Genomic DNA, 27159 nt, shown 5'->3' on the forward strand with positions numbered 1-27159 from the left:
TAGCAGTGGTCTCACTGGATTTCCCTGACCAGACAAGAGAGGAGACAGAGGTGGGCGCCCTCTCCTGCTCATGCTGCACCCCCACGCACACGTCCCCCAACCCCTGTCCTGCGCCTTCCTGCAGCCAGCCACCCCGAGCATCTCTGAGCACAGCACTTCGCTGGCTACAGCCTGGCCGGCGTCTCCGTCTCCCGTGTGGGTGTCTGCAGTTGGACACCCTCCCTCCCGCCCGCCACCACCCTCCCCCCCATGCCTCAGCCGCCGGCCAGCCCCCTCCCGCCCCCCTGTCCCCTGCCGCCTCCCTGCAGCCTCTTTCTTCCTCCTGGCAAAGCGTCCAGCCCTGCCTGCTTCTCCTCGGGCCTGGGCGCCTCCGGCAGGCGCTTCCCTCCCTCCTTCTCTCCCCAGCTGCCTCCTCCTCTTCTCTCCCGCTCTCCTTCCCCTTTCACCCCATCCCCTGCCCTGGCTGCAACCATGAGGGTCTTGGCCTGCCTCCTTGGTGAGTGATCCGTTCTCCTTGGGGACTCAGGGGGCCTAGGCCCCCACCTCTGACCCCTTAGCTTATCCAGTTTAGGGTTTCAAACTTCCGGGCCTGGTCCCTGGTGCTCCTGCACACCCTGGCATCCCTTCTAAGGATCCCTGCCTGATCTGCTCAGCCTTCTGCGAGCCCAGAAGCCCAAGGGACCTGCCCCCTGCCCGTCCCCCAGCCCTGAGCCTGCAGGGGATATCCCAGACATCTGACCTTTAGCCAAGCCCATGTGAGAGTACCAAAGCCGTGATCCCCAGCCCTGGCTTCAGGGGCCAGGCATCTGCAGCCCCACCCGCCTCAGAGACCTGTGCCTCAGCCAGTCCCTCTGTCCAGAGTCCTGCCTCCCAGCAGTGGGGTTTCTGGTTCAGAGGTATGAGGACTCTGTGTGTGCGCGTGCGTGCGTGCGTGCGTGTGTGTGTGTGTGTGTTGGGGTATTCAAGATGAGGGGCCTGCGCTGGAGAAAGGGCCACCCCCCGCCTGCCCCTCACTCTGCCCCACCCTCTGCCCTCCCTTCCAGCGGCACTGGTGGGGATCCAGGCTGTTGGTAAGTGCCCAGACTCCTCCCATCTCCCCCCTCCACCCAGCGCCAGGACTCCCCTTTCTGCCCGTCCAGGCCTGGCCTCACCCCCACTGGATCCCGGGCCCACCCGAATTCCACTGTGACCTTGGCCCCTGCTCTGCGCTGGGATCCCCCAAGTGTCTGGCAGCATCTCTCTGAGCACCCAGGAGTCTGGACCCAGGGGCCAGTGAGCAGGGCCACTGGCCTAACGACAGTACCTGCAGGATGGCCCCCTGCCCCCAGTCACCCTGGCCCTGGGACCCCAAGGATGCCCCTCCCCAGTCACAGTCATTCCTCCAACCCTCAGAGCGCCTGCGCCTGGCCGATGGCCCCCATGGGTGCGCTGGCCGCCTGGAGGTCTGGCATGGCGGGCGCTGGGGCACCGTGTGTGATGACGGCTGGGACCTGCGTGATGCCGCTGTGGCCTGCCGGGAACTGGGCTGTGGAGGGGCGCTGGCCGCCCCCGGAGGCGCCTTCTTCGGGGAGGGGGCAGGGCCTGTGTGGCTCAGCGAGCTGGCTTGCCGGGGCAACGAAGGGCAGCTGGGCCTCTGCCACCACCGGGGATGGAAGGCCCACATCTGCTCCCACGAGGAGGACGCGGGCGTCGTCTGCGCAGGTGAGGACACCCTGGCTGCTCCTTCAGGGGGAGTTCCTTTGGAGATGACCCAGGAATCCCAAGTCCTTAGCCCCAGAAAGTCTGAGTGTGCAGCAGTCCAGAGACACTCAACCTCCCATCCCCTCCAAAGCCAGGTGTCTGAGTCCCTCTTCCAGGGACCCAAGTGACCTGGATTCCCCTACTCTTCTCATAGCTTCCGTCCCCGCCTCCCCCGCCGCAGGTCAGCGTGTGGCTAACTCCAGGGACGATTCAACGTCTCCCCTGTATGGGGCTCCCTGGCCAGGGCTGTTGGTGGAGCTGAGCCCCAGCACGGAGGAGCCCCCGGTGACACATGGTGAGCCCAGGGGACTGCCCTGCCCACCCCCACCCAGTGCGCCCTCCTGCTCCCGCCGAGGGGAGAGGGACCTCTGCACTAAGAACTCCCAGGGGACACACTGCCCGCCTCTCCGCCCCACCCCATCTCCTTCAGAGCCCAGGGAGTCCTCCATCACTTCAGACCCTCCGAGACAGAGGCCTGGCCCCCAGATGGGAGGAAGGATGAGGGGCTCAGCTCCTGACCCCTGGCTATCTCCCCTCCCAGTCCCCCGCCTAGCTGGGAACCCCCAGAATGCCTCCCGGAAGAAGAGCCCCCGGCCCAAGCAGGCCAAGTCCACCCGGGCTCCTCTGCTGACAACTGGAGCCCCCCGCCAAGGTAAGCTCCCTGCAGGCTCCCCCGACCCCAAGCCTGGATGCTGTGAGGCCCAGGGCCCAGACAAACGGAGGACCTGCGGGTGCCCTCTCCTTAGCCGGGGTCCTGGAAGGATCCCAGTGTTCACCGCGTCCCTCCCCTGGAGATTTAGACGGCCCTGTCAGGAGGCCCAGGTGTTCTGGCCCACTCAGGTCGTGGACTCACCTCTTAATGGGCTGCTGACAGGCAGATCTCAGGCCACCACTCCCTCAGGCCTGTTTTCCCCGGGTGGAAATCGAGGAAGGGGTGTTTGAGTCATTTCTCATTGGCCACACCGTCCCCTCCCTGCTCACCCCACAGAGCGGCTGCGCCTGGTCTCTGGCCCCCACAGGTGCGCTGGCCGCCTGGAGGTCTGGCACAGCGGGCGCTGGGGCACCGTGTGTGATGACGGCTGGGACCTGCGTGACGCTGCTGTGGCCTGCCGGGAACTGGGCTGTGGGGGGGCGCTGGCTGCCCCCGGGGGTGCCAGATTCGGGCCTGGTGCAGGGCCCGTGTGGATGGACGATGTGGGCTGTGGAGGAGGAGAACAGGCCCTCCGAGACTGCCCCCGAAGCCCCTGGGGCCGGAGCAACTGTGACCACAGCGAGGATGCTGGGCTGGTCTGCACTGGTACGTCGGGGCTGGGGCCTAGCCCCCTCCCACCTTCCTCAGACCCCGGCTCCCTCTCCCCACTCCAGGAAGCTGCAGAGGGCCTGCTCCCAGCTCTGCCTCCTGCCTGCCTGCTCTCTGCAGGTCCAGCGCCCACTCGCCACGCTCTCCAGCCCCTCCTTCTGCAGCTCCTGCTGTTCTCCTTGCCAGGAACGGGAGGAGAAGGCTTGAGGCTTGAGCTAGCGCTCAGCCCTGTCCCGGGCCCTAGGCCAGTTGACAGTTTGTTTAAGCCTCAGTTTTCCTGAAGGAGCGATGGAGCTAAGAATGCCTGCCTCAGGCTTGAGCCAAGTCCTGGAATGCAAGAAGCCCTGCCTGCCCTCTGCCACTGGGCTGGCCACAGCAGGGGACCCTCTCGGAGAGCCCTTGTCTCTGTGGTCAACCTCTGCTCCTCCCCCATCCTCAAGGGAGCTGGTGGGAAGGAGGGAGGGAGGGCGGTGACTTGGGGGCATGGAGGGAGACTGAGGCAGGGTGGGGACACCCACGGGTGAGCCTCTACCTCCCCTCATACACGCCCCCTCAGCACAGGGTCTAGCTGTCTCCCAGGGGTCCCTCCCCTCTCCCATCCCCCTTGGAGGTGGGATAGAACCCAGCAAACGCCTGCTGGCGGGGTGTTAGGTGAGAGCTCAGGGGCTCCCTCCCTCCTCTCCTCCCTTCCTCCCTCTCCTTCCCTTTCTCTTTCCTTTCTTTCCTTCCACAAATCTTTACACAGCACCATGGCAGGGCCTGGAAACCAGAGGAGAGAGGCCAGTCCCCGCCCTGCTGGACTTTGCGGTCCATTGACTGTAGGAGGCCGGCAGGCGGAGGGCATCCACCTGGCGTTTCATCAGCGCTGGGCGGGGGGAAGCACGGGGCTGCAGGCAAAGCTGGGTGCCTGCCCAGGAGGGGTGGGAAACGCTGACGTCAGTGGGTGTCCAGGGGGAAGAGAAGAGAGAAGGAGGCTGACTCAAGTCCCTGCTGTGTGCTGGGCCCTGCGCAGTGCACCTTACCTGGGGCCGCTCTGAGCCTCCGGCAGCCCCGACGGGGTGGATTCTCATCCCTCTTCACAGATGTGGGGCCGAGGCTCAGAGTGGTGATGTAAATGGCCCAAGACCCACGTGCCTAGCAAGCCCCAGCCCCAGCCGCTGACCCTTCTGGGTCTGTATAGACCCACGGCCCACGCCTCTCCCACCGCACACTCGGCCGTAGGGACGTGGTGGGGATGGAGACCAGGACGCGGAGGTCAGAGTGGGAGTGAGGGGCAGAGAAGGCTTGTGTGGGGTGGAGGTGGTGCCTTCGTGTACAAGCTGTGGGGGCAGAAGTGGGACCTTCAGGGCAGAGTTCATTGGAGGGAAGTTAAGGCTCCAGAGAGGAGAGGGTGAAGGTGCCAAGAGAGGAAACAAAAGGAACTAAGGCGCCGGGTGAAGCTGGGAGCTTCGCCAGCATCTGATTTAATTCTCATGGCAACCCCGCGAGGAAGACGCTCCCCTTCCCTGTCTGCAGATGAGGAAAAGCAGACAGGTGTGTTAGAACCCTCCCTAGTTCTGTGCTCTTCTCTAGAACAGTGACTGGGGGCGATTCCACACCCCCTACGTTGGGGGACAGAAAGAGGGACTCCAGAATCCTCTAATGACGCGTCAACTCTTACCTCAACAGAAATGTACCCTAAGAGTCAGGCATGGTTACAGGTTCACACCTGTAACCCACGTGCTTTGGGAGGATTTCTTGAGGCCAGGAGTTCAAGACCAGTCTGGGCAACACAGTGAAACTCTTTCCCTACTATATATATAAATAAAATAGCAGGGCATGGTGGCGCATGCCTGTGGTCCCAGCTACTTGGGAGAGGCTGAGGCGGGGAGGATCACTTGAGTCCAGGAGGTTGAGGCTGCAGTGAGCCAAGATTGCACCATTGCACTCCAGCCTGGGTGACACAGATCCCCTCCCCTCAAAAATAAAAAAATGAAATGTACCTTATGCACCCCAAGGCCAGCAAGAGGTTAGTATCTAGACTAGTGGCTCTCAGCTGGCGACGGAGTGAAAGCTTTCTCATCCTCTTCCTCCCCAAAGGACATGAGGCAATGTCTGGAGACGTTTTTGGTTGTCACAGTTAGGGGAGGGGTTGCTACTGGCATGTGGTGGGTAGAGGATGCAGCACAGGACAGTCCCCATGATAAAGGAGGATGCCCAGTGCCAGTGGTGCTGAGACTTGGAAATCCCGCTCTCTAGGATCTGGGGGGCCAGGCATGGGAGGTGGATCCAGGGGACCAGAGCCAGAGCTCCCAGCATCCCCAACCCCCACCACCCCGAGGCAAGGGACATGGGGTATGCGCTGGAGCTGGACTCCGGGCCAATGACTTCCTGTCTTGGAACCTTTTCCTCACTTGGATAGTGAAAATGGAATATTTGCTCCCCAGAGTCATCTTGGGGTTGCAGCCTGCCCGAGCATAACTTAGTCCCGGCTCATCCACCCTCGTTTCCTGGCCCTGTGTTCCCTCTCCCACTTTCCAGGCCCAGCACCTCGGCTGCGCCTGGCCGATGGCCCCCACGGGTGCGCTGGCCGCCTGGAGGTCTGGCACGGGGGGCGCTGGGGGTCGGTGTGTGATGACGCCTGGGACCTGCGAGATGCCGCTGTGGCCTGCCGGGAGCTGGGCTGCGGGGGGGCGCTGGCCGCCCCCGGGGGCGCCTTCTTCGGGGAGGGGTCTGGACCCATCGTCCTGGACGACCTTCGGTGTCGGGGAAACGAGACGGCCTTACGATTCTGCCCAGCTCGGCCCTGGGGCCAGCATGACTGTCACCACCGCGAGGACGCCGGGGCCGTGTGTGACGGTGAGGGGGCTATGGAGGAGGACTGGGAGGTGGGCGTGGTGGTGCTTGGAGCAGAGGGACAAGACGGGGGGGTCCCTACACACCCTTCCTGCCCTCTGTCCGGACTTTCCACTCCCCCATCTTCTTCCCCTCTGAATCCTCACCCTGCGTCAGTGGTTCTCAGCTGGGGGTGGCTTTGCCCCCAAGGGGACATTGGACAGTGTTGGAAACATTTTTGATGGTCACAGCTGGGGGTGGGGGTGCTCCTGGCATCCAGGGGTTGGAGGCCAGGGGTGTTGCTCAACATCCTGCAGTGCACAGGACGCCCCCACAGCCGAGAACAATCCAGCCCCAAACAGAAACAGAGCTGAGGATGAACCTCAGCCCTGTGACAGCCCTGGCTGGCCCTGCCTCCTGGCTCCTGGCGGAAGTCAGCCTTCTCCTCTGCATAAAGTCACCTCCCGCTTCTCTGTCACCCCTAAGCTACCATGCCCTCTGCTCTCTCTGCTCTCTTGCCCCCCATTCACACCCCCTCTCCCCAGGTCAGGGACGTGGAAAGCGTGGGCTGTGTCTAGGGAGGAGGTTCGGCAGGAAGAGATCTCCACGTGCAGCTGAGAGGACTGAGGAAGGATGATGCGGGAGGTGGGGATGCCGGCTCCAGCTCCCGGATGGGGCGTGTGGGTGGCAATCAGTCATCCCCTGCTCCACAGGCATGCCCCTGGGCTATGTCCCTCCCACGGCCCCCACCAACAGCAACAACTCTACGCCCAGGGAGGCTGCCTCCAGGCCCTCGTCCACCATGACGAGCCAGGCTCCAGGGACGGCAGGCGTTTCAACTCCTCCAGCCTCCCCTACTGTCCTTTGGGAGCCTGGACCGGAAGCCGGTGAGTCCCTCCATGCTCCCCAAGAAAGCAAGGTCCTTCCTTCTGTTTCCTTCCCTCAGCTCTGAGACTGTCTCATGGGGGGCCTCTCGCAAAGAGAAAGGTGGAGAAGAGGAGCACAGAGGCCTCGCCCAGGACATTGAGCTGGGTTCAATGCTCTGCTGTCACGTCTGGAAGCGTGTGATAATTTTTGAACAAGGGGTCCTGACTTTCATCATTTACTGAGCCCCCAAAATTCTGTAACCAGTCCTGGATAAGAGAAAGGATGGTGGGCTGAGAGTCTGCTCTATTCCCGAGCTGCACGGTGTGGCTGTAGGATCCATCATGGGGTACTCGGGTCAGCTTCAAGGAACAGCCCTGTTCGAACATTACCTTTACTTTCCAGAGTCTCTAGTTCTTTAGCAAATATGATCAATGGTTCTGCCTGCCTCCTTTCCACCAGTTTTTATTTTGTTTTGTTTTGTTTTCTTTTTTTGAGACAGGATTTCATTCTGTCACTCAGGCTGGAGTGCAGTGACGTGATCATGGCTCACTGAAGCCTCAACCTGCAGGCTCAAGAGATCCTCCCACCTCAGCTTCCTGAGTAGCTGGGACTACTAATTTTTTGTATTTTTTGCAGAGATGGGGTTTTGCCATGTTGCCCAGGCTGGTCTCGAACTCCTGAGCTCAAACCGTCTGCCCGCCTCGGCCTCCCGAAGTGCTGGGATTGGAGGTGTGAGCCATCGCGCCTGGCCTCTTTCATGAGTATTGAAAGGATTGTTGTTTTAAAATATAGGTGTTATTATTACCCAGGTGTGGTGAGGCCAGGAGATCAGGAGATGACAGCCACTAAAAAGATTGTGACTCACGGTTCTTGAGAGGACGGCGTGCACACGGGGCCACACAGGGAAGCACCAGGGCCAGGCAGGAGGTAGAGGAAGTGAGAAGGAGGCATGGCAGGAATCTTTATCTAGGCCGGGCGTGGTGGCTCAAGCCTGTAATCCCAGCACTTTGGGAGGCCGAGACGGGCGGATCACAAGGTCAGGAGATCGAGACCATCCTGGCTAACACGGTGAAACCCCGTCTCTACTAAAAATACAAAAAACTAGCCGGGCGAGGTGGTGGGTGCCTGTAGTCCCAGCTACTCGGGAGGCTGAGGCAGGAGAATGGCGTAAACCCGGGAGGCGGAGCTTGCAGTGAGCTGAGATCCGGCCACTGCACTCCAGCCTGGGTGGCAGAGCAAGACTCCGTCTCAAAAAAAAAAAAAAAAAAAGAAAAAAAGAAAAGAATCTTTATCTATATATTTATTTAGAGACAGGGTCTCACTTGGTTGCCCAGGCTGGAGTGCAGTGGTGTAGTCACAGCTCCCTGCAGCCTCAAACGCCTGGGCTCAAGTGATCCTCCCACCTCCGCCTCCTGGGTAACTAAGACTACAGCTGCATGCCACCGTGCCCAGCTAAGTTTTTTTTTCTGTAGAGACAGGTCCTCACTATTGTCCAGGTTGGTCTCAAATTCCTGGCCTCAAGTGATCCTCCTGTCTTGGTCTCCCTAAGTGCTGGGATTACAGGCGTGAGCCACCATGCCCGGCCAGGTGCAGGGGTCTTTCTTGTGTTTTTTGCAGGAAGGAATAGGTGAGACAGGGTAAGCAGGCTTAGAATTGGCTGTTTTGAACAATTTCAGCGGGGGGTGGGGGTGGCTCAGAAGGGTTGTCTTCAGTCGGCTGGTACTTGGCCCTGGGGCAGTGAGGACAGGTGCAGAGTGGCCCAGGGTGTGAGAGCCCAGTGGAGAGGGTGGTTTGCACACAGAAGGCATGCTCAAGCCATTTACCATCTCTAGGAATTAGCTAACCCTGGGAGGGGCAGTCCCTCAGGATCAGGAATGCTCCAAGATGTCAAAGCATCAGAAATACAGAAAATAAGAAGGCGTGGTTAACACAGCTGTCTCCTCAAGATGGGAAAAGGCCGAACAAAAGCAGCAACTTGTTTTCACCATGGTCACCATTCCCAGAGGCCTCTTTCCCCTTTTCCTGAATAATAACGTCATCTAACACTGATGGAGCATGCGCTGGCTCCTGGTCACTGATGCTGTTCCCAGTTCTCTCCATGTCTCAGTCCAGGTGACGCTTGCAGCCACTACGGTGTGGGTATTGACAGGTCTTCATGTTACAGATGAGGCAGCGCAGCTGAGAAATGGGAGAGCCAGGATTCAAGCAAAAACACTTGTTCCAGGGCTCACGTTCTTTTAAAAAAATTGTGGGCCGGGCGCGGTGGCTCAAGCCTGTAATCCCAGCACTTTGGGAGGCCGAGACGGGCGGATCACGAGGTCAGGAGATCGAGACCATCCTGGCGAACACTGTGAAACCCCGTCTCTACTAAAAAATACAAAAAACTAGCCGGGCGAGGTGGCGGGCGTCTGTAGTCCCAGCTACTCGGGAGGCTGAGGCAGGAGAATGGCGTGAACCCGGAGGCGGAGCTTGCAGTGAGCTGAGATCCGGCCACTGCACTCCAGCCCGGCGACAGAGCAAGACTCCGTCTCAAAAAAAAAAAAAAAAAAAAAAAATTGTGATAAAACATACATGACATAAAATTTACCATTTTTACCAGCCTCTTTTTTTTTTTTTTTTTTTTTTTTTTTTTTTTTTTTGAGACGGAGTCTCGTGCTGTCACCCAGGCTGGAGTGCTGTGGCCGGATCTCAGCTCACTGCAAGCTCCGCCTCCCGGGTTCACGCCATTCTCCTGCCTCAGCCTCCCGAGTAGCTGGGACTACAGGCGCCGCCACCTCACCCGGCTAGTTTTTTGTAGTTTTTAGTAGAGACGGGGTTTCACCGTGTTAGTCAGGATGGTCTCGATCTCCTGACCTCGTGATCCGCCCGTCTCGGCCTCCCAAAGTGCTAGGATTACAGGCTTGAGCCACCACGCCCGGCAACCAGCCTCTTTTTTTAAAAAACAACAACAACAACAACAAAAAAAACAGGGTCTCTCTCTGTCACCAAGGCTCAAGTGCAGTGGCTGCTCACTGCAACCTCCGCCTCCCAGGTTGAAGCGATTCTCCTGCCTCAGCCTCCTGAGTAGCTGGGATTACAGGCGTGAGCCACCGTGCCTGGCCCATGCCTGCTAATTTTTGTATTTTTAGTAGAGACAGCGTTTCTCCATGTTGGCGAGGCTGGTCTCGAGCTCCTGATCTCAGGTAATCTGCCCGCCTCAGCCTCCCACAGTGCTGGAATTACAGGCGTGAGCCACCGTGCCTGGCCTGCTGCTCCCTGTCTTTTAAAGGCCTTCCTCTGAGAAGGCTTCTCCAGCTTCCTCAGGCAGAATTTTTCTCACCTTCTCCTTGTTGTGTGTCTGCCTTGCCTTTTTGGTACTTCCACTACTCCCTTTAGCTCGCTGAGTTGTAATGAAGTGTGCACATGCTACCTTCTCTAAAGACCAAGAGTTTTTCAAAGCAGAGGCTGTGCCTGACTCAAACAACAACAAAACACCTTATTATCCCTGGTGGTCTAGTTGTTAGGAAAATAAAATCTAAAAAAGAAGAAAAAAAAACCCTTATTAAACCAATAATAATGAGAGAAAATTAAGGGTGGTGAACAATTGTAGGGAAAAAACTTTTATTTTAATTGAGGTGAAATTCATGTAATATAAAGTTAACCAATTTAAGTATACAACTCAAGTGGTATTTATACATTGAAAATGTGGTACAACCACTACGATTTGGCTACTGTGAATGGTGCTGCTATGAACATTCACATACCGGCGTCTGTCTGAATACCTGTTTTCAGTTTATTTTGGGTATATCCCTACTATAGACTTTCTAGATTATATGGTAATTCGACGTGTAGCTTTTTGAGGATCCTCCAAACTCTGCCTGGCTCATTACCCCTCGTGCCTAATGCAGAAAATGGCACAAAAAAGGCCTCATTAAATACTTGCTGCCTGGAGGAAAGGATGGTTGAATGGAGGGGAGGCCTAGATGGATGAACGGATGGATGCATGGAAAGGAAGATGGAGGGAGAGAAAGGTAGATGAAGAGTCAGGAGGCTGGGCGGCTTCCCTGACTCTGAATTCTTTGGGTCTCTTCTACCCCAGGGTCCCCCCAGCTGCGCCTGGTGGCTGGGCCCAGCAAGTGCTCAGGTCGACTGGAGGTGTGGCATGACCAGCGCTGGGGGACCGTGTGTGATGACAGCTGGGACATGCGGGACTCAGCCGTGGTCTGCCGGGAGCTGGGCTGTGGTGGACCTCAGCAGCCAGACCCTGCTGCTGGCCGCTTTGGCTGGGGTGCGGGTCCCATCTGGCTAGATGATGTGGCCTGTGTGGGGACCGAGGCTTCGCTGGCCGACTGCCCTGCTGCTCCCTGGGGAAAGCACAACTGCGCTCACAATGAGGATGTTGGGGTCACCTGCACTGGTAAGGAGGCCCTAGCTATCTGTTGACTCCAGGAGGGCTTCCTGGAGGGGGAACAGTAACTAACATGGGCACTAACATCGATTGAGCGCTTCCTAAGCCCCAGCCCTGTGCTGGGTGTTTTTGCACATATGACCACATTGAAATCACATAATAAGTCTAAGGTGGTATGTGTTATGCCCATTTTACTGATAAATAAGCTGAGGTACAGAGAGGTTAGGTAACTTGCTCAAGATCACACAGCAACAACTAACTGGTAGACCTGGGATTCCCACTCAGAGAAGCTGCTGCTTCCTCTTCCTTCCAGGAATCAAGGAAATCTCCCACTAAGAAGGCAGCTTTAGCTTTCCTAAGATGAAAGGAAGCAGGCAGGGCACTGGGAGATGGAGAGAAGCCAAAGCGAGAGCCAGTTAATATAAATTCAGACAATGCCTGTTATTACATGGCAGAGGCTGAGCTAGGTGCAGGGTCCTCATACTGGGCTCATGAATGGAATAAACATAGTCTTGGTCTTTGAATAGCTCACAGCTCATGGAGAGAAAGAAATACTCTAACAAATCATTGCAAACCTGTGTGACTCGTTATAGTCTGGGGTCACCAAGACCACTCTCAGAGTCAATAATTTGCTAGAAGATCTCATAGAACCAAAGAATCTGTTACACTCAGGGTTATCGTTTATCATAGTGAAAGGATACAGATTAAAATCAGCCAAGGGAAGAGGCGCCTGAGGCAAGGCTCAGGAGAGAGCAGGTGTGAGCTTCCAACTGTCTTGTCCCAGTGGAGTTGTGCTGACAGCACTTCATTATCCCAGCGACGAAGTGGGACAACACACATGAGGAACCAACCGCCAACTAGGGAAGTTCCCCCGAGCCGTGGCGTCCAGAGTGTTCATTGGGGCTCGGCCATGTACATGTGGCTGACCATAAATCACACGGTTAGCATAGGCGATCCGGCATGGCCCAAGTCCCCCAGGGAAACAATCTCTTATCAGGCAAGGTGTTCCAAAGGCTTCGAAGCCATCTCCCAGGAGCCGGGGAAAGGGCCAAACCTTTCTTTGGGCAAGGTTAATCCTTTACTGCACACGTGTGCTAATCAGAAGGATGGAAGATGGAGAGTGATGCCTCAAAGGATGGAGGTATCACCTCTGCTGGAAGCTACGGCTCTTCCCTCTGTCCCCATCTTCCTGAGGGCCATGGGGGCACCACAGAAGGATTCTGAGTTCAGGAGTGGCCTGTCGGACCTGGGTACCCCTCTGGTGGTAAGAACTGACAGGGAGGTAGGAAAACCCATCAGAAGGTACAGGAAATGAGGCCCTGACTCAGAGCAGAAGCTGAGGAGATGGAGGGGGGGCGTCAGATGTGAAGGGGTGAGGGGGTCAGTCATGTCCAGATTGTAAATGCCAAGAAGGCAGGGGGCGGTGTCAGGTTTGGCTTACCACAGGCTCCCCAAGGGTCTAACATAGTGTGTGGCTCATAGGAGGTGCTCGATAAATATTTGTGACAATAAATGAATGAATGATGAATGAATGGGAACTGGGCAAGTGACTGGAGAGGAGGAGTCTGGGTAGATGATCTTGTCATCATGGCATCTCTGTCTTCTCTTCCTGCCCCACACACCTTCCAGGGCCCCCAGGCCTGGACTCCATCTCAGACCCCTTCAGCTGGAGCTGGATTCCTGGACTGGGGAGAGATCGGGATGCCTGGCTCCCGGGAGAGCTGGCCACCAAACCCTCTGCAAGTGTGACTGCCAGTGTTCTGGAGAAAACAACCACGAAGGCCCCAGGGAAAATGCCTAAGAGTACTAAGAAGTGGGTGACAAAATACGCAAAGAGACCAACCACTCAACTTCCACTGACGCCAACCACAAAACACTCCAGGGCCCAAAGCCCCCCAGACCTAACCTCACAGACCACGACAGCCCTGACCACTGAGGCCTCCCGAAGACCCACTGCTGAGTTTACCAGAAGGCCGACCACGGAGGCCCCGCGGAGATGGACCTCTCACACCACCACCACGCTGACCCCTCAGGCACCCCAAGAACGGACCACTAAGACCATGGCAATGCTGACCACTCAAGGCCCCCAAGAAATGACCTCTGAGGCCACTATCAAGAGAATCCCTCAGGCCTCCCTGGAGCCATCTGCTGAGATACCAGAAGGGTCTCCAGAGTCACCCAAAGACCCAGCCCCCTCTCCCAGTGCTGGCACCACCGGGGAATCAGGTGAGTGGCCATGAGGGGTGTGGGGAGAGAATGGGAGAGGCTGACCCTCCCTCCTAACCTCAGGGCCTTCCACGCAGGCCTGTTCCGGGTTCGTCTGGCCGATGGGCCCAACCGCTGTGCCGGCCGGCTGGAAGTGTGGCATGCCGGACGCTGGGGAACAGTGTGTGATGACAACTGGGACCTGCGGGATGCCACTGTGGCCTGCTGGGAACTGGGCTGTGGAAAGGTCCGGCCCCGAGTAGGCAAAACCCATTACGGCCCTGGGACTGGGCCCATCTGGCTGGATGACATGGGCTGTAAGGGAAGCGAGGCCTCACTGAGCGACTGCCCCTCGGGGGCATGGGGGAAGCACAACTGTGACCACGAGGAAGACGTGGGGCTCACCTGCACTGGTACCAGGGCATGGTGGCGGTGGTTGGCGGGTTATGGGGGGTGGTCAGGAGAATGGAGTCAAGGTGGGGCCAGGTGACCGCACCATGGTAGACTCTAAAGAACTGGGCTTGAGGGGTCGGGGTGGGGAGATCCCAGAGTTGCTCTGGAAGATTCCAAAAGGGGAGGGAAGAGCAGCAGCAAGGACCTCTGAGAAAGAGGATGGGGTCAACCATTGCCCCAATTTCTCCAAAGGCTACACAGACTATGACGATTATCCCCCCTGGACCTGGGACCCCACCTCAACAGAGGACCTGGCCAAGGGGACCACCACGGCACGGGTACCCGGACAGACTCTCCCCTGGGGCACCACCAGGCGCATGGGGATCTCCTCTCCAGCAACATGGCGCCTGCCAGACACAGGTGAGGGGCGTGATTGGGGTGGCCATGGGGGGCCTCCATAAACCTCCATTCGCTTCCCTGCAGGATGTCCAGAAAGACCCTTCTCAGTGAGCTCACTGAGGTCTCGGGGCACCCCGGAAAGGTTTTCCCCGGCTCCTGAGACTCTAAACGCATTATCTCCTTGGGCTCAATGGTGACACTTCTCGAGAGCCGAGGACACCATCTGAGAGATCAGGCTAAGCTCAGCAATCCTGAGTCCATGGCCCTCCTGTAAACCACACAATACGAGAGCCTGGGCCCCTCAGTCAAACCCACAACCAAGGGCCACTCTGTCATCACATAATCGTCCCCACCCCAGCTCCCCCAAAGCAAGCGAAACCTTACCCATTCTTGAAGCTCATGCTCTGGTCCGGGTCTGGTATGGCTCAGACAGAGGTGGGGACTCCTGGAGTATAGCTTCTCTCCCTACCCTGGCCATCCCCTCCCTCTGGCCTGCAGAATCAGCTTCCAGGGACACAGCTCTGTCCCCCTCTGCTCTGTGGCCTCTTTTCTTTGCCTGTCTTCCTTGTATCCCCATCTCTCAGGGTCCCTCTGAATCCATCTCTGCTCCTGTTTCTCACTTGCTATTGGTCTCTTTTCTTTCATTATCCATTTCTCACCCTCGTCATCTCTATCTTTGTGTTGCCCAGGATGGAGTGCAGTGGTGTGATCTCGGCTCACTGCAGTCTTGACTACCTGGGCCCAAGCGATCCTCCCGCCTCAGCCTCCTGAGAATTTGGGACTACAGATGTGCGCCACCACACCCGGCTCATTTTTATTTTTTGTAGAGACAGGTTCACTATGTTGCCCAGGCTGGTCTCAAACTCCTGAGCTCAGACGATCCTCCTGTCCTGCTCTTCCAAAGTGCTGGGCTTATGCTGGCCTTATAGGCGTGAACCACCATGCCTGGCCTCACTCCATTTTCCATGGTCAATTTCTCTATCTTTTCTTCTCTGTGCCAGTCTCTTTTTTCCTTTCATTTTCAATTCTCACGCTCATCTTTATGCCGTATTTTTCCCCATGGTCATTTCTCTTGCTCTCTCTATCACCATCTTTCTCGTTTTTTTCTTTTGTTGTCAGTTTCATATTCCCATTTCTTTTTCCCTACGTCTTTCTTTTTCAATTTGTCACCATTATTACCTGTTTCTCACTCCAGTTTTCGTGGTCAGTTTCTCTTTATTTTTTTCTCCCTTGTCCTTCTGTCTTTTTCTTTCATTATCAGTCTCACATTCTCATCATTTCTGTTTCTCACCTAGTTTTTCCTGGTCAATTTATGTCTTTCCCCATCAGGCTTTCTCTTTTCTTTCAGATCTCACCTTTACCACCTCTGTTTCTCGCACCATTTTTCATGGTAAATTTCTCTTTTTTTGAGACAGGGTCTTGCTCTGTTGCCCGGGCTGAAGTGCAGTGGTGTGATCTTAGCTCACTGCAGCCTTGAACTCCCAGGCTCAGGTGATCCTCCCACCTCAGCCTCCTGAATAGCTGGGATTACAGATGCACACCACCATGGCTGGCTAATGTTTTTTTTTTTTTGAGATGGAGTCTTGCTCTGTTGCTCAGGATGGAGTGCAGTGGCGTGGTCTCAGGTGACTGCAACCTCCGCCTCCTGGGTTCAAGCGATTCTCCTGCATCAGCCTCCTGAGTAGCTGGGATTACAGGCACTTGCCACCACGCCCGGCTAATTTTTTATATTTTTAGTAGAGACGGGTTTCACCATGTTGGCCAGACTGGTCTCCAACTCCTGACCTCGTGATCCGCCTGCCTCAGCCTCCCAAAGTGCTGAGATTACAGGCGTGAGCCACCACTCCCGGCCTGATTTTTAAATTTTTTGTAGAGATGGGTTCTCACTGTGTTGCCCAGACTGGTCTCAAACTCCTGGGCTCAAGTTATCAGCTGGCTGTGGCCTCCCAAAGTGCTGGAATTGCAGGTGGGAGCCCCCGGGCCCAACCTGTTTCTCTATCTTCTGTCCTCTTGTCTTTCACTTTCAGTTCTCCGCTTCGCCACCTGCTTCTCCCTCCATTTTTCACGGTCGGGTTTTCCATGATCACCTCACACTCTCATAACCGCCATTTCTCACTGCGGTTCCTCCCCAGGGCTGTGGTATTTTTTCCTTTGTCTCTTACCGTTTTCTCAGTCTCCATCTCCCGTGCTTTCCCGCCAGTCTCTCGCGTGCTGTCTTCTCTCTCCCCATCGTTTCTCTTATGGTCGGCCCCCTTCCCTCCGTTTCTGTCTCCCGCGGGCTCCTCTGTCCGTTTCGTACCGTCCCCGCCGCCCTCGCCGCTCCCTCACGGGAGGTTTCACTCACCACCTGAGGGGCAGCGTTTCTGCCCTCCCTCTGTGCCCGTCGCAGTCGCTGTTTCTCCGTCTTCTCCCTCCATTCCACTCTCCCGTCCTGCACGCCCTCCGGGACTGCCCGGGCTTCTGCCTCTGTTGCCCGCGCCCCGTACCTGTGCCCTCCTGAGAGGCCCAAGCCTCCCGCTGCCGTAGGAGAGTCTCGCCGCACGCGTGCTTTCCCGCCTTTTTTTTTTCTGGCGCGCAGCACGCATGCGCACCGCAGTAGGTCCGGGAGTGGAGGGATTGGAGGGGCAGGAGTTTAATCTGCCTCGCACCTCATGACGTCACAGGCGCGCTGCGCCTCCTGATTGGCCAGCTGGCGCATCGGCCAGCGGTAACAATAGCTGAGCGAAGGGCAACCAGGCCCCAAGAAGCGGGTCTTGCGGTGGGGAAAGGGAGGGAGGAAGCAGGCCCTGGAGGCGCCTTGACTTGGGGGTGAGTGGGCTCCAGTTGTGAGCTAGAGCTATCATTCCGTTTCCAGAGCCGGAAGCGGGAGCTCCGAGAGTTCATGCTCCTCGTTCAGGGACTGCCAGGGTTGCAGCGCCTCCCTAGCCCATAGCGCCCCCTCGTGGTGGAGGCGGGCACGTGCCGGCCCGGCAGCTGCGGAGACAGCCGGTCCGGCCTCGGTACCCCTCCTCCCATAGGGGAGGGAGGCAGCCAGCCAGTGAGCAGAAATAAATGCAGAATTGGCCGGGCGCGGTGGCTCACGCCTGTAATCCCAGCACTTTGGGAGGCCGAGGCGGGCGGATCACGAGGTCAGGAGATCGAGACCATCCTGGCTAACATGGTGAAACCCCGTCTCTACTAAAAATACAGAAAATTAGCTGAGCGTGGTGGTGGGCGCCTGTAGTCCCAGCTACTCGGGAGGCTGAGGCAGGAGAATGGCGTGAACCCGGGAGGCGGAGCTTGCAGTGAGCCGAGATCGCGCCACTGCACTCCAGCCTGGGCGACGGAGTGAGACTCTGTCTCAAAAAAAAAAAAAAAAGAAAGAAATGCAGAATTACAAACTGCCCCGGGGAAATGAAAAGACAGCCATGTATGCAGCCTTACCAATAGGAAGGCTTGGAGGTGTGTGCGGGGTGGCAGGCAGGCATTCTTAGCTTCAGGAGCAACATAACCTTGAAAAAGTGATTTCGTCTCTTTGAGTCCCTCCTGAGTAGCTGGGACTCCAGGTGTCCGCCACCACGCCCGGCTAATTTTTTTGTTTTTAATAGAGATGGGGTTTCACCATGTTAGCCAGGATGGTCTCGATCTCCTGACCTCGTGATTTGCCCGCCTCAGCCTCCCAAAGTGCTGGGCTTACAGGCATGAGCCACCGCGCTCGGCCCCCGTTTCTTATTTATATTGAATATTTTATTTTATTTTATTTACTGATTGATTGAGACGGAGTCTCACTCTGTCACCCAGGCTGGAGTGCAGTGGCGCGATCTCGGCTGACTGCAACCTCCACCTCCTGGGTTCAAGCAATTCTCCTGCCGCAGCCTCCCGAATAGCTGGGACTACAGGCGTCCGCCACCATGACTGGGGAATTTTTGTATTTTTAGTAGAGACAGGGTTTCACCATGTTGGCCAGGCTGGTCTCAAACCCCTGACCTCATGATCCACCCGCCTCAGCCTCCCAAAGTGCTGAGGTCACAGGTGTGAGCCACCGTGCCCGGCCACCCATTTCTTTCTCTGGGGGAAAAAAGGGGGCTCCAGGGTTGTTGGAAAGGCGGAAGAAGAGCTCACCTGGTCTGTGCTGGGCATGCATGACTCCAACTGCAGGTCCTAGGAACTGTTGCTACACCTATGTTTCAGATGGAGAAAAAAGTGAGACTCAGAGAAGTTTAACTTAAGAGCCATGATTATAATCTGTTTTAAGTGATTTCACACGTTTTGCTCCTTGGATTGGGAACCATGTATGCTAAAATAGAAGCACGAGTCTGGAGTCCGACTCTCCTACTGGGTTCCAATCATGGTTCCAACCTGGATTAGAACTAGTTGGGTGACCTCAGGCCCCAATTCAATGAGCAGAATGTGTGTGAAATCGTTTAAAACCGCAGAATATTGCTTGTTAGGGTTATTTGCTGAAAATGAACAACAGCTGCAGGATTCCAGGGACGGAGTGATTATTGTAGTAGAGAAATCAAGGGAACCTCACAGGGGATATGGTATTATTTCATCAGCAGACCACAAGGAGAAATGAATTCTCAGAGGAGCAAAGGGTGGGAGAAATTTGCATTGCCAGAAATTTGCATTGCCAGAAATTTGCATCGGTTATCCATCTCTGCTAGACTTGAAGCTCTGTGAAAGATCTGTATCTATTCCCATTGCTGCCATAACACATCCCCACACATTTAGTGGTTTAAAACAACACAGACTTACTATTTGCAGTTTTGTAGGTCAGAAGTCAGACTCGCTTAGTGGGCTAAGCGAGTCTCTTAAGCGAGTCACAGTTAAGGTGTCAGCAGGATGGTTCCCTTTGAAAGACTCTAGGGGAGAATCCGTTCCCCTGTGTTTTCCAGCTCCTAGAGGCCACCTGCATTCCTTGGCTTGTGGCTTCATCCCCCATCATCAAAGCCAGCAACATTGCATCTCTCTGACCTTTCCTCTGCCTTCGTATTTTTCTCTCTCACTGTGGCTTGGAAGGTTCTCTGATTTTATTTGGCCAACATGTTGGCCAGGCTGGTTCTGAACTCCTGGGCTCAAGTGATCCACCTGCCTCAGCCTCCCAAAATGCTGGGATTACAGGTGTGAGTCACCAAGCCCAGCTTGATTTGTGTTCCTTTTCTTTAAATTATTATACTTTAAGTTCTAGGGTACATGTGCATAATGAGCAGGTTTGTTACATATGTATACATGTGCCATGTTAGTGTGCTGCACCCATTAACTCATCATTTACATTAGGTCTATCTGATTTGTGTTCTTAATGGAGTCTTCCTAAAACCCAGCATCTTGAAAATACATCTTTTTTTTTTTTTTTTGATGGAATTTTGTTCTTGTTGCCCAGGCTGGAGTGCAGTGGCGTGATCTTGGCTCACTGCAGCCTCCGCCTCCCAGGTTCAGGTGATTTTCTTGCCTCAGCCTCCTGAGTAGCTGGGATGACAGGCACATTCCACCATGCCTGGCTAGTGTATGTTTAGTAGAGACGGGGTTTCACCATGTTGGTCAGGCTATTCTCAAACTCCTGACCTCATGATCCGCCTGCCTCAGCCTCCTAAAATGCTGGGATTACAGGTGTGAGCCACTGTGCCCAGCTGAAAATACATCTTTAGTGATTCACTGCTAATGGGTTTTTTCCCTGGACTAATTTTTCTTTTTTGTTTTTATTTTTATTTATTTATTTATTTATTTTTTTCAGATGGAGTCTTGCTCTGTCCCCCAGGCTGGAGTGCAGTGGCATGATCTCAGCTCACTGCAAGCTCTGCCTCCAGGGTTCACGCCATTCTCCTGCCTCAGCCTCCTGAGTAGCTGGGACTACAGGCGCCCACCACCTCTCCAGCTAGTTTTTTGTATTTTTTTTTTAGTAGAGAAGGGGTTTCAACGTGTTAGCCAGGATGGTCTCGATCTCCTGACCTCGTGATCTGCCCATCTTGGCCTCCCAAAGTGCTGGGATTACAGGCTTGAGCCACCACGCCCGGACCATATAAGTTTTTTAATCAACCAAGCTGGGACTGAATTATCTTTCTATTCTCCCTAAATAAAATGGCATACATATATGTATATATATAAAATACATTTATATGTTATATAAAATTGCTATTGTATAGAGATTAAGTGCATTCGGCCAAAAAAAAAAAATAAATAGGAAAAATAGTATTATAGAGATGTTCAGGCAGTTAATTAATAAAGATATTATGTTTTTTTTCCCCTAGGGCAGGAGCCTCAGGGAATTAAAATAACAAATTCCTTTTTTTTTTTTTTTTTTTTTGAGATGGTGTCTCGCTCTGTTGCCCAGGCTGGAGTGCAATGGCACAATCTGGCTCACTGCAACCTCCGCCTCCCGGGTTCAAGTGATTCTCCTGCCTCAGCCTCCCGAGTAGCTGGGATTACAGGCGTGTGCCACCACGCCCAGCTAATTTTTTGTATATTTAGTAGAGACGGGGTTCACCATGTTGGTCAGGCTGGTCTCAAACTCCTGACCTCATGATCCGCCTGCCTCAGCCTCCTAAAATGCTGGATTACAGGTGTGAGCCACTGTGCCCAGCTGAAAATACATCTTTAGTGATTCACTGCTAATGGGTTTTTTCCCTGGACTAATTTTTCTTTTTTGTTTTTATTTTTATTTTTATTTATTTATTTATTTATTTTTTTCAGATGGAGTCTTGCTCTGTCCCCCAGGCTGGAGTGCAGTGGCATGATCTCAGCTCACTGCAAGCTCTGCCTCCAGGGTTCACGCCATTCTCCTGCCTCAGCCTCCTGAGTAGCTGGGACTACAGGCGCCCACCACCTCTCCCAGCTAGTTTTTTGTATTTTTTTTTAGTAGAGAAGGGGTTTCAACGTGTTAGCCAGGATGGTCTCGATCCTGACCTCGTGATCTGCCCTCTTGGCCTCCCAAAGTGCTGGGATTACAGGCTTGAGCCACCACGCCCGGACCATATAAGTTTTTTAATCAACCAAGCTGGGACTGAATTATCTTTCTATTCTCCCTAAATAAAATGGCATACATATATGTATATATATAAAATACATTTATATGTTATATAAAATTGCTATTGTATAGAGATTAAGTGCATTCGGCCAAAAAAAAAAAATAAATAGGAAAAATAGTATTATAGAGATGTTCCAGGCAGTTAATTAATAAAGATATTATGTTTTTTTTCCCCTAGGGCAGGAGCCTCAGGGAATTAAAATAACAAATTCCTTTTTTTTTTTTTTTTTTTTGAGATGGTGTCTCGCTCTGTTGCCCAGGCTGGAGTGCAATGGCACAATCTTGGCTCACTGCAACCTCCGCCTCCCGGGTTCAAGTGATTCTCCTGCCTCAGCCTCCCGAGTAGCTGGGATTACAGGCGTGTGCCACCACGCCCAGCTAATTTTTTGTATATTTAGTAGAGACGGGGTTTCTCCCTGTTGGCCAGGCTGGTCTTGAACTCCTGACTTCAAGTGATCCGCCGGCCTCAGCCTCCCAAAGTGCTGGGATTACAGGCTTGAGCCACTGCGCCCGGCCCAAATGCCCTTATTTTATGTGCTAGTTTAGTGACAGTTTCCGTTCTTGGTAACCAGAAGCATCCCAGCTGAATGGAGAAGGTCTCCACAAGCTCAGGGAGGGCTGCAGTGGTGGTGCAGTTGAGACGGGACGATGCCTGAACTGGGGCTAGGCCCAGGAGAAGACAGATGGGGAGTCAAACTGAAAGGGGAGTTGAAGACTCAATCGTCTTCCTCATATCTCTCTAGGTGGCAGAGATGGTTACAAGCTTCCCTGGACGTGGGACACACCATCAGGAAGGGGCCTGGCTGAGGGGACCCCTACAGCAGGCAAACTAGGACCCACTCTTGGGGCTGGCACCACCAGGAGCCCAGGCAGTCCTCCGACTTGGAGAGTCCATGGAGACACAGGTGAGGCACCTGGCCAGGGTCAGGGGACTGGGGCGGTATGTGTCGTGGGGTAAAGAGACAGATTCCAGACTCCCTGGTGGAACCCTTACCCCAGAAAGACTCAGCAGAAAAATATCCTAAAATAAGGGGTTATCGGCTGAGCATGGGGGCTCACGCCTGTAATCACAGCACTTTGGGAGGCCGAGGTGGGAGGATTGCTTAAGCTCAGGAGTTTGAGACCAGCCTAGGCAACACGGTGAACCCCCCAAGATATGAACATTAGCTGGGTGTGGTGGTACGCACCTGTGGTCCCAGCTGGTTGGGAGGCTGAGGCAGGAGGATCCCTTGAGCCTGGGTGCTCCAGGCTGTGGTCGTGCCACTCCATTCCAGCCTGGGTGCCAGACCGAGACCTTGTCATAAACAAAACAAAACATAACAAAACAAACAGAAGCAAGGGGTTATTATCTAGACCACTGGTCACCAACTAGGGTCGATTTTGCCCCCAAGGGGCATTTAACAATATCTGAAGATATTTTGGATTGTCATGGCAGGAAGTGAGAGGTTACCCATTGGGACCTAATCGGTAGAGGCCAGGAATGCTGTTAAACATCCCACAATGCACAGGACATTTCTCCATAACAAAGAAGCACCCAGCCCTAAATGACAACGGTACTGAGGCTGAGAAACGCCAGCCTAGATGGCGTAAGTCACTGTGACAAATAGAAAAATGATAGGAAGCCCTAGATGAGAAAGAGGGAAAGATACAAACAGGTGATTCCCAGAAAGGGAAGCCCAAATGGCTGAGTGTGTTTAGAAATGCCCACAACTCACCAGGAACCAGAAAATACAAATTAAAACAATGGCAAGTACGGAGGAGAATGAGAAAGGTGGGTATTATCAAGTGTATTATCAAGTGTGAGTGACGATGTGGGGAGATAGGCAACCCCACTGGACAGAGCTGTTTGATAAAGACGGTCCAGCAGTATTTAGTAAAGCTAAGCATGATTAGGCCAGGCACGGTGGCTCACGCCTGTAATCACAGCACTTTGGGAGGCTAAGGTGGGCGGATCACGAGGTCAGGAGATGGAGACCATCCTGGCTAACACGGTGAAACCCCGTCTCTACTAAATATACAAAAAATTAGCTGGGCGCGGTGGCAGGTGCCTGTAGTCCCAGCTACTCAGGAGGCTGAGGCAGGAGAATGGCGTGAACCTGGGAGGCGGAGCTTGCCGTGAGCCGAGATTGCGCCACTGCACTCCAGCCTGGGCAACAGAGCAAGACTCCGTCTCAAAAATAATAATAATAATAATAATATTAGCCAGGTGTGGTGGCAGGCGCCTGTAATCCCAGCTACATGGGAGGCTGAGGCAGGAGAACTGCTTGAACCTGGGAGGCAGAGGTTGCAGTGAGCTGAGATCACACCACTGCACTCCAGCCTGGGCAACAGAGAAAGACTCTGTTAAAAAAAAAAAAAAAGAGAAAGAGAGAGAAGAAGGGAGGAAGGGAGGAAGTGAGGAAGGAAGGAAGGAAGGAAATCTGCATGAGCTCCATGACGTAGATCTATAATTTTGCCCATTTCTCAGGTGAGTGAAATTGGGGCACAGACGTCAGTGACTCTGACATCAATAATTATGAGAGTGCTTATTCCATGCTAGACATTACGCTAAGTGCTTTGCACAACCACGATCTCCCTGAGTCCTTTTGACAACTCTGCAAGGGAGATACGTTGATCATCCACAGTCTATAGGTGGGGAGGAAACTGAGATTCAAGCAGTGAAAGAACTTGGCCATGGTCACCCAGCTAGGAAGCCGTGCAGCTGGGGTTTAAACTCGGACAGCCTGCCTTGAGCACAAGCCCTTTACTTAACTGCTTCTCCAATCCTGCAAAGAAAGGACAAGGTGGGGAAGGGATGCGCCAGAAAGACCCTGCAGGAACAAGTGGGAATCTGTAGATATGTGTGGTTCAATACGGTAGCTATCAACACAAGTGACTGTTTAAAGTTAAATGGCCGGGCACAGTGGCTCACACCTGTAATCCCAGCACTTTGGGAGGCCGAGGCGGGCGGATCACGAGGTCAGGAGATGGAGACCATCCTAGCTAACACGGTGAAACCCTGTCTCTACTAAAAATACAAAAAATTAGCTGGGCATGGTGGCAGGCGCCTGTAGTCCCAGCTACTGGGGAGGCTGAGGCAGGAGAATGGCATGAACCTGGGAGGTGGAGCAAAAAAAAAAAAAAGAAAAGAAAGTGAAACATTCAGTTTCTCATTCACACTGGCTGCATGTCAAGGGCTCAGTAGCCACATGTGGCCAGTGGCTGCTGTATCGGCACTGTAGATCACAGCACATTCCCATCACTGCGGACGTGGGATTTCATTGCCTAGACTCTATGTGCAAACAATTTGGGTTCAAGTCTTAGCCCTGCAACTTGCAAACTGTGTCTGTGTGACCTTGGGTGAGTCACCTGCTCTCTTGCCCTAATTTCCTCCATTTGTAAAATGGGGATAAAATTGGCACTCGCTTGGAAGCCAGCCCCAGAAGAGGGTCAGGCTCCTCCTGCTACTCAGGCCCAAAATTTAAGAGGGTGCCAAAAACGCCAAAGTCAAGATACATAATATCATAATACAATATTTTTGAAAATGAAAATGAATGCCAAATAAAAAAAACCCATGATGAACTCAGCATCACAAATGTAACTGAAGACAAGATCCTATCCGCCTCACTGGGCTCACCCTAATCCTGGCCCTGTTGGATCCTGTCTTTGGTTAAAATGTTGACTTTGGTTAACTGTCAATCTTTTGGATTAGTTTTGATTGTTTAAAAATATTGCATAAAAACGCTTGAGCCCAGGAGTTCGACGTTATAGTGAGCTATGATCTTGCCACCGCACTCCAGCCTGGGCGACACAGCCAGACTTTATCTTTAAAAAATAAAAAAATTCCATAAAAGTATTTATTTTGATTACTAAAATTACCCTTCGGAGCATCTTTGGTCTCCCTGCGTCCTCCGGCTCCCCACATCTCCCAGTCCTCCGCTGTCTCGGAATCCTCTCGTATGCTGCACGCTTCTGAGCACTCCCGCCCCCTCCTGCGCCCCAGCACCCCCCGCATCCCTTCCTCACCTCACCCTCCTGCACCTACTCCCTCGACCCGCGTGCCCCTCCGCAGCGGAGGACACCAGGTGGCGCCTGGAGACATCGGAGGAGGCAGGGAGGAGGGGCCCTAGGGCCGGGTGAAGTCTGCCGGTGACCCATGACGTCTCGAGGCTCTGCGCCTCTCCATTGGTCGACTCCTCGAGGGGCGGGGCGGGACGCGTAGTGGGCGGAGTCGGCTGACCTCAGACCGTCCGTCTGTCTTTCCTCCTCCTCCAGGTTCCCCGAGGAAACCGTGGCCAGAGCGCCGGCCACCGCGGCCCGCTGCGACCAGGACAGCGCCTCCAACCCCGTCCCCAGGTCCCTCCGCCCCTCCGGGACCCCCAGGCCCAGCGCTGACCTCTGACTGCAGTCCAGAGCTCACGCCCCACCCAGCCTTGACGCCCGAGGCGACCTCTGACCCTCCAGACACTTCACCACCCACCCCAGACCCGACCTCCCGGACGAACCCCGACCTCATCTTGACAAGCCCTGACTTTGCTTTGTCCACCCCTGACTCCAGTGTGGTTCCAGCGTTGACCCCGGAGCCCTTGCCCACGCCCTTACCCACCTTGCCCAAAGAGCTGACCTCTGACCCTTCTACACCGTCAGAGGTGACCAGCCTTTCCCCTACCTCAGAGCAGATCCCAGAATCTGACACAACCCCAGACTTGGACACAACTCCATACTCCAGTACAGTCTCGGAATATTCCAGATCCCCAGACCCCTCCCCAAGCCCTCACCCCACTACCATCCCTGATCCCACCATGACCCCTGACCACACCACAACCCCTAACCCTACTGTGACCCCTCACTTCCTTACTACCACTCACCCCACCACGACCCCTCAACCCACCACCATCACTCACTCCACCATGATTCCTGACCCTACCACAACCCCTCAACCCTTCACCACCATGCAGCCCACCACAACCCCTCACCCCACAACCCCTCACCCCACCACAACCCCTCATCCCACCACCACCACTCACTCCACCATGATTCCTGACCCCACCACAACCCCTCAACCCTTCACCACCATGCAGCCCACCATGATCCCTCACCTCACCACAACTCCTTACCCCACCACAACCCCTCACCCCACCACAACCCCTCACCCCATCACGACTCCTGACCCCACCACGACCCCTCACCCCACCATGACTCCTGACCCCACCACGACTCCTCACCCCACCACGACTCCTGACCCTTCCTCAACCCCTATCATCACTACTAAGTCCCTTCCAACCTCCTTGGGGACAGAACTCTCCTCTCCCACTCTAGCACCAACAGTCAAGCCCAGTCTGCACCCCCAGTTGACCTTCACAGCACCTGCCCCTCACACCTCCACATCCCAGATGCCCACCTTAGAGCCCTCTCCAGCCTTGGAGTCCAGCCCCTCCAGGTCCTCCACAGCCACAAGCATGGACCCACTGTCCACTGAGGAATTCAAGCCACCCAGAAGCCAGAGCCCCAACCTAACCCCTCCACCCACCCATACCCCACACTCAGCCTCTGACCTCACTATGTCTCCTGACCTCCACCTCTGCCCCATAGCCCACCCCTTGGATCATCCTCCCCTTGACCCCCTCACCCTAGGGCCAACCCCTGGTCAGAGCCCAGGCCCCCATGGTCCATGTGTGGCCCCAACACCACCTGTAAGGGTCATGGCTTGTGAGCCACCTGCCCTGGTGGAACTGGTGGCTGCCGTGAGGGATGTGGGTGGTCAGCTGCAGAGACTGACCCAGGTCGTGGAACAGGACCGGCAGGAGCGCCAAGCCCTGCTGCTGGGGCTGACCCAGCTGGTAGAGGCTGCCCAGGGTCTGGGGCAGCTGGGTGAAGCCGTGAAGAGACTGGCAGAGATGGCCTGGACCACCAGCATGCCTGCACCAACCACCACTACCCCAGAGGAAGAAGAAAGGCCTCTGAGGGGAGACGTGTGACCCTCTCCAGGATTTGAGGGGCATAAGACACTCCCGATGAAAACAAACAAACAAAAAAAACCAAAGTGTCTAATTAAAACAAAGTGTGGATGGT

The 27159-nt window shown here is 54.8% G+C and overlaps 1 protein-coding gene across 3 annotated transcripts; it reads left to right on the forward strand.

The window, feature by feature from the left end:
• The first annotated feature begins 305 nt into the window (after nt 1–305).
• Nucleotides 306–27159, forward strand: SSC5D (scavenger receptor cysteine rich family member with 5 domains). Of its 3 annotated transcripts, none has more exons than XM_033224485.1 (14): nt 307–496; nt 1044–1070; nt 1393–1701; nt 1895–2035; nt 2282–2392; nt 2729–3037; nt 5561–5878; nt 6568–6741; nt 10800–11117; nt 12738–13334; nt 13412–13726; nt 13959–14126; nt 21852–22013; nt 25363–27159. In XM_033224485.1, the coding sequence occupies exons 1-14, from the start codon at nt 472–474 to the stop codon at nt 27063–27065; spliced, it is 4677 nt and encodes a 1558-aa protein (XP_033080376.1). In that variant the 5' UTR covers nt 307–471; the 3' UTR covers nt 27066–27159. The 3 variants fall into 3 exon arrangements, with proteins under 3 accessions (XP_033080378.1, XP_033080376.1, XP_033080377.1); XM_033224486.1 differs by having other exon boundaries at nt 1922–2035; nt 25363–27065; XM_033224487.1 differs by lacking the exon at nt 10800–11117 and having other exon boundaries at nt 306–496; nt 25363–27144.

This window comes from Trachypithecus francoisi, unplaced genomic scaffold, assembly GCF_009764315.1.
Source record: "Trachypithecus francoisi isolate TF-2019V2 unplaced genomic scaffold, Tfra_2.0 Lachesis_group12, whole genome shotgun sequence".
In the NCBI taxonomy this organism is placed as follows: domain Eukaryota; kingdom Metazoa; phylum Chordata; class Mammalia; order Primates; family Cercopithecidae; genus Trachypithecus; species Trachypithecus francoisi.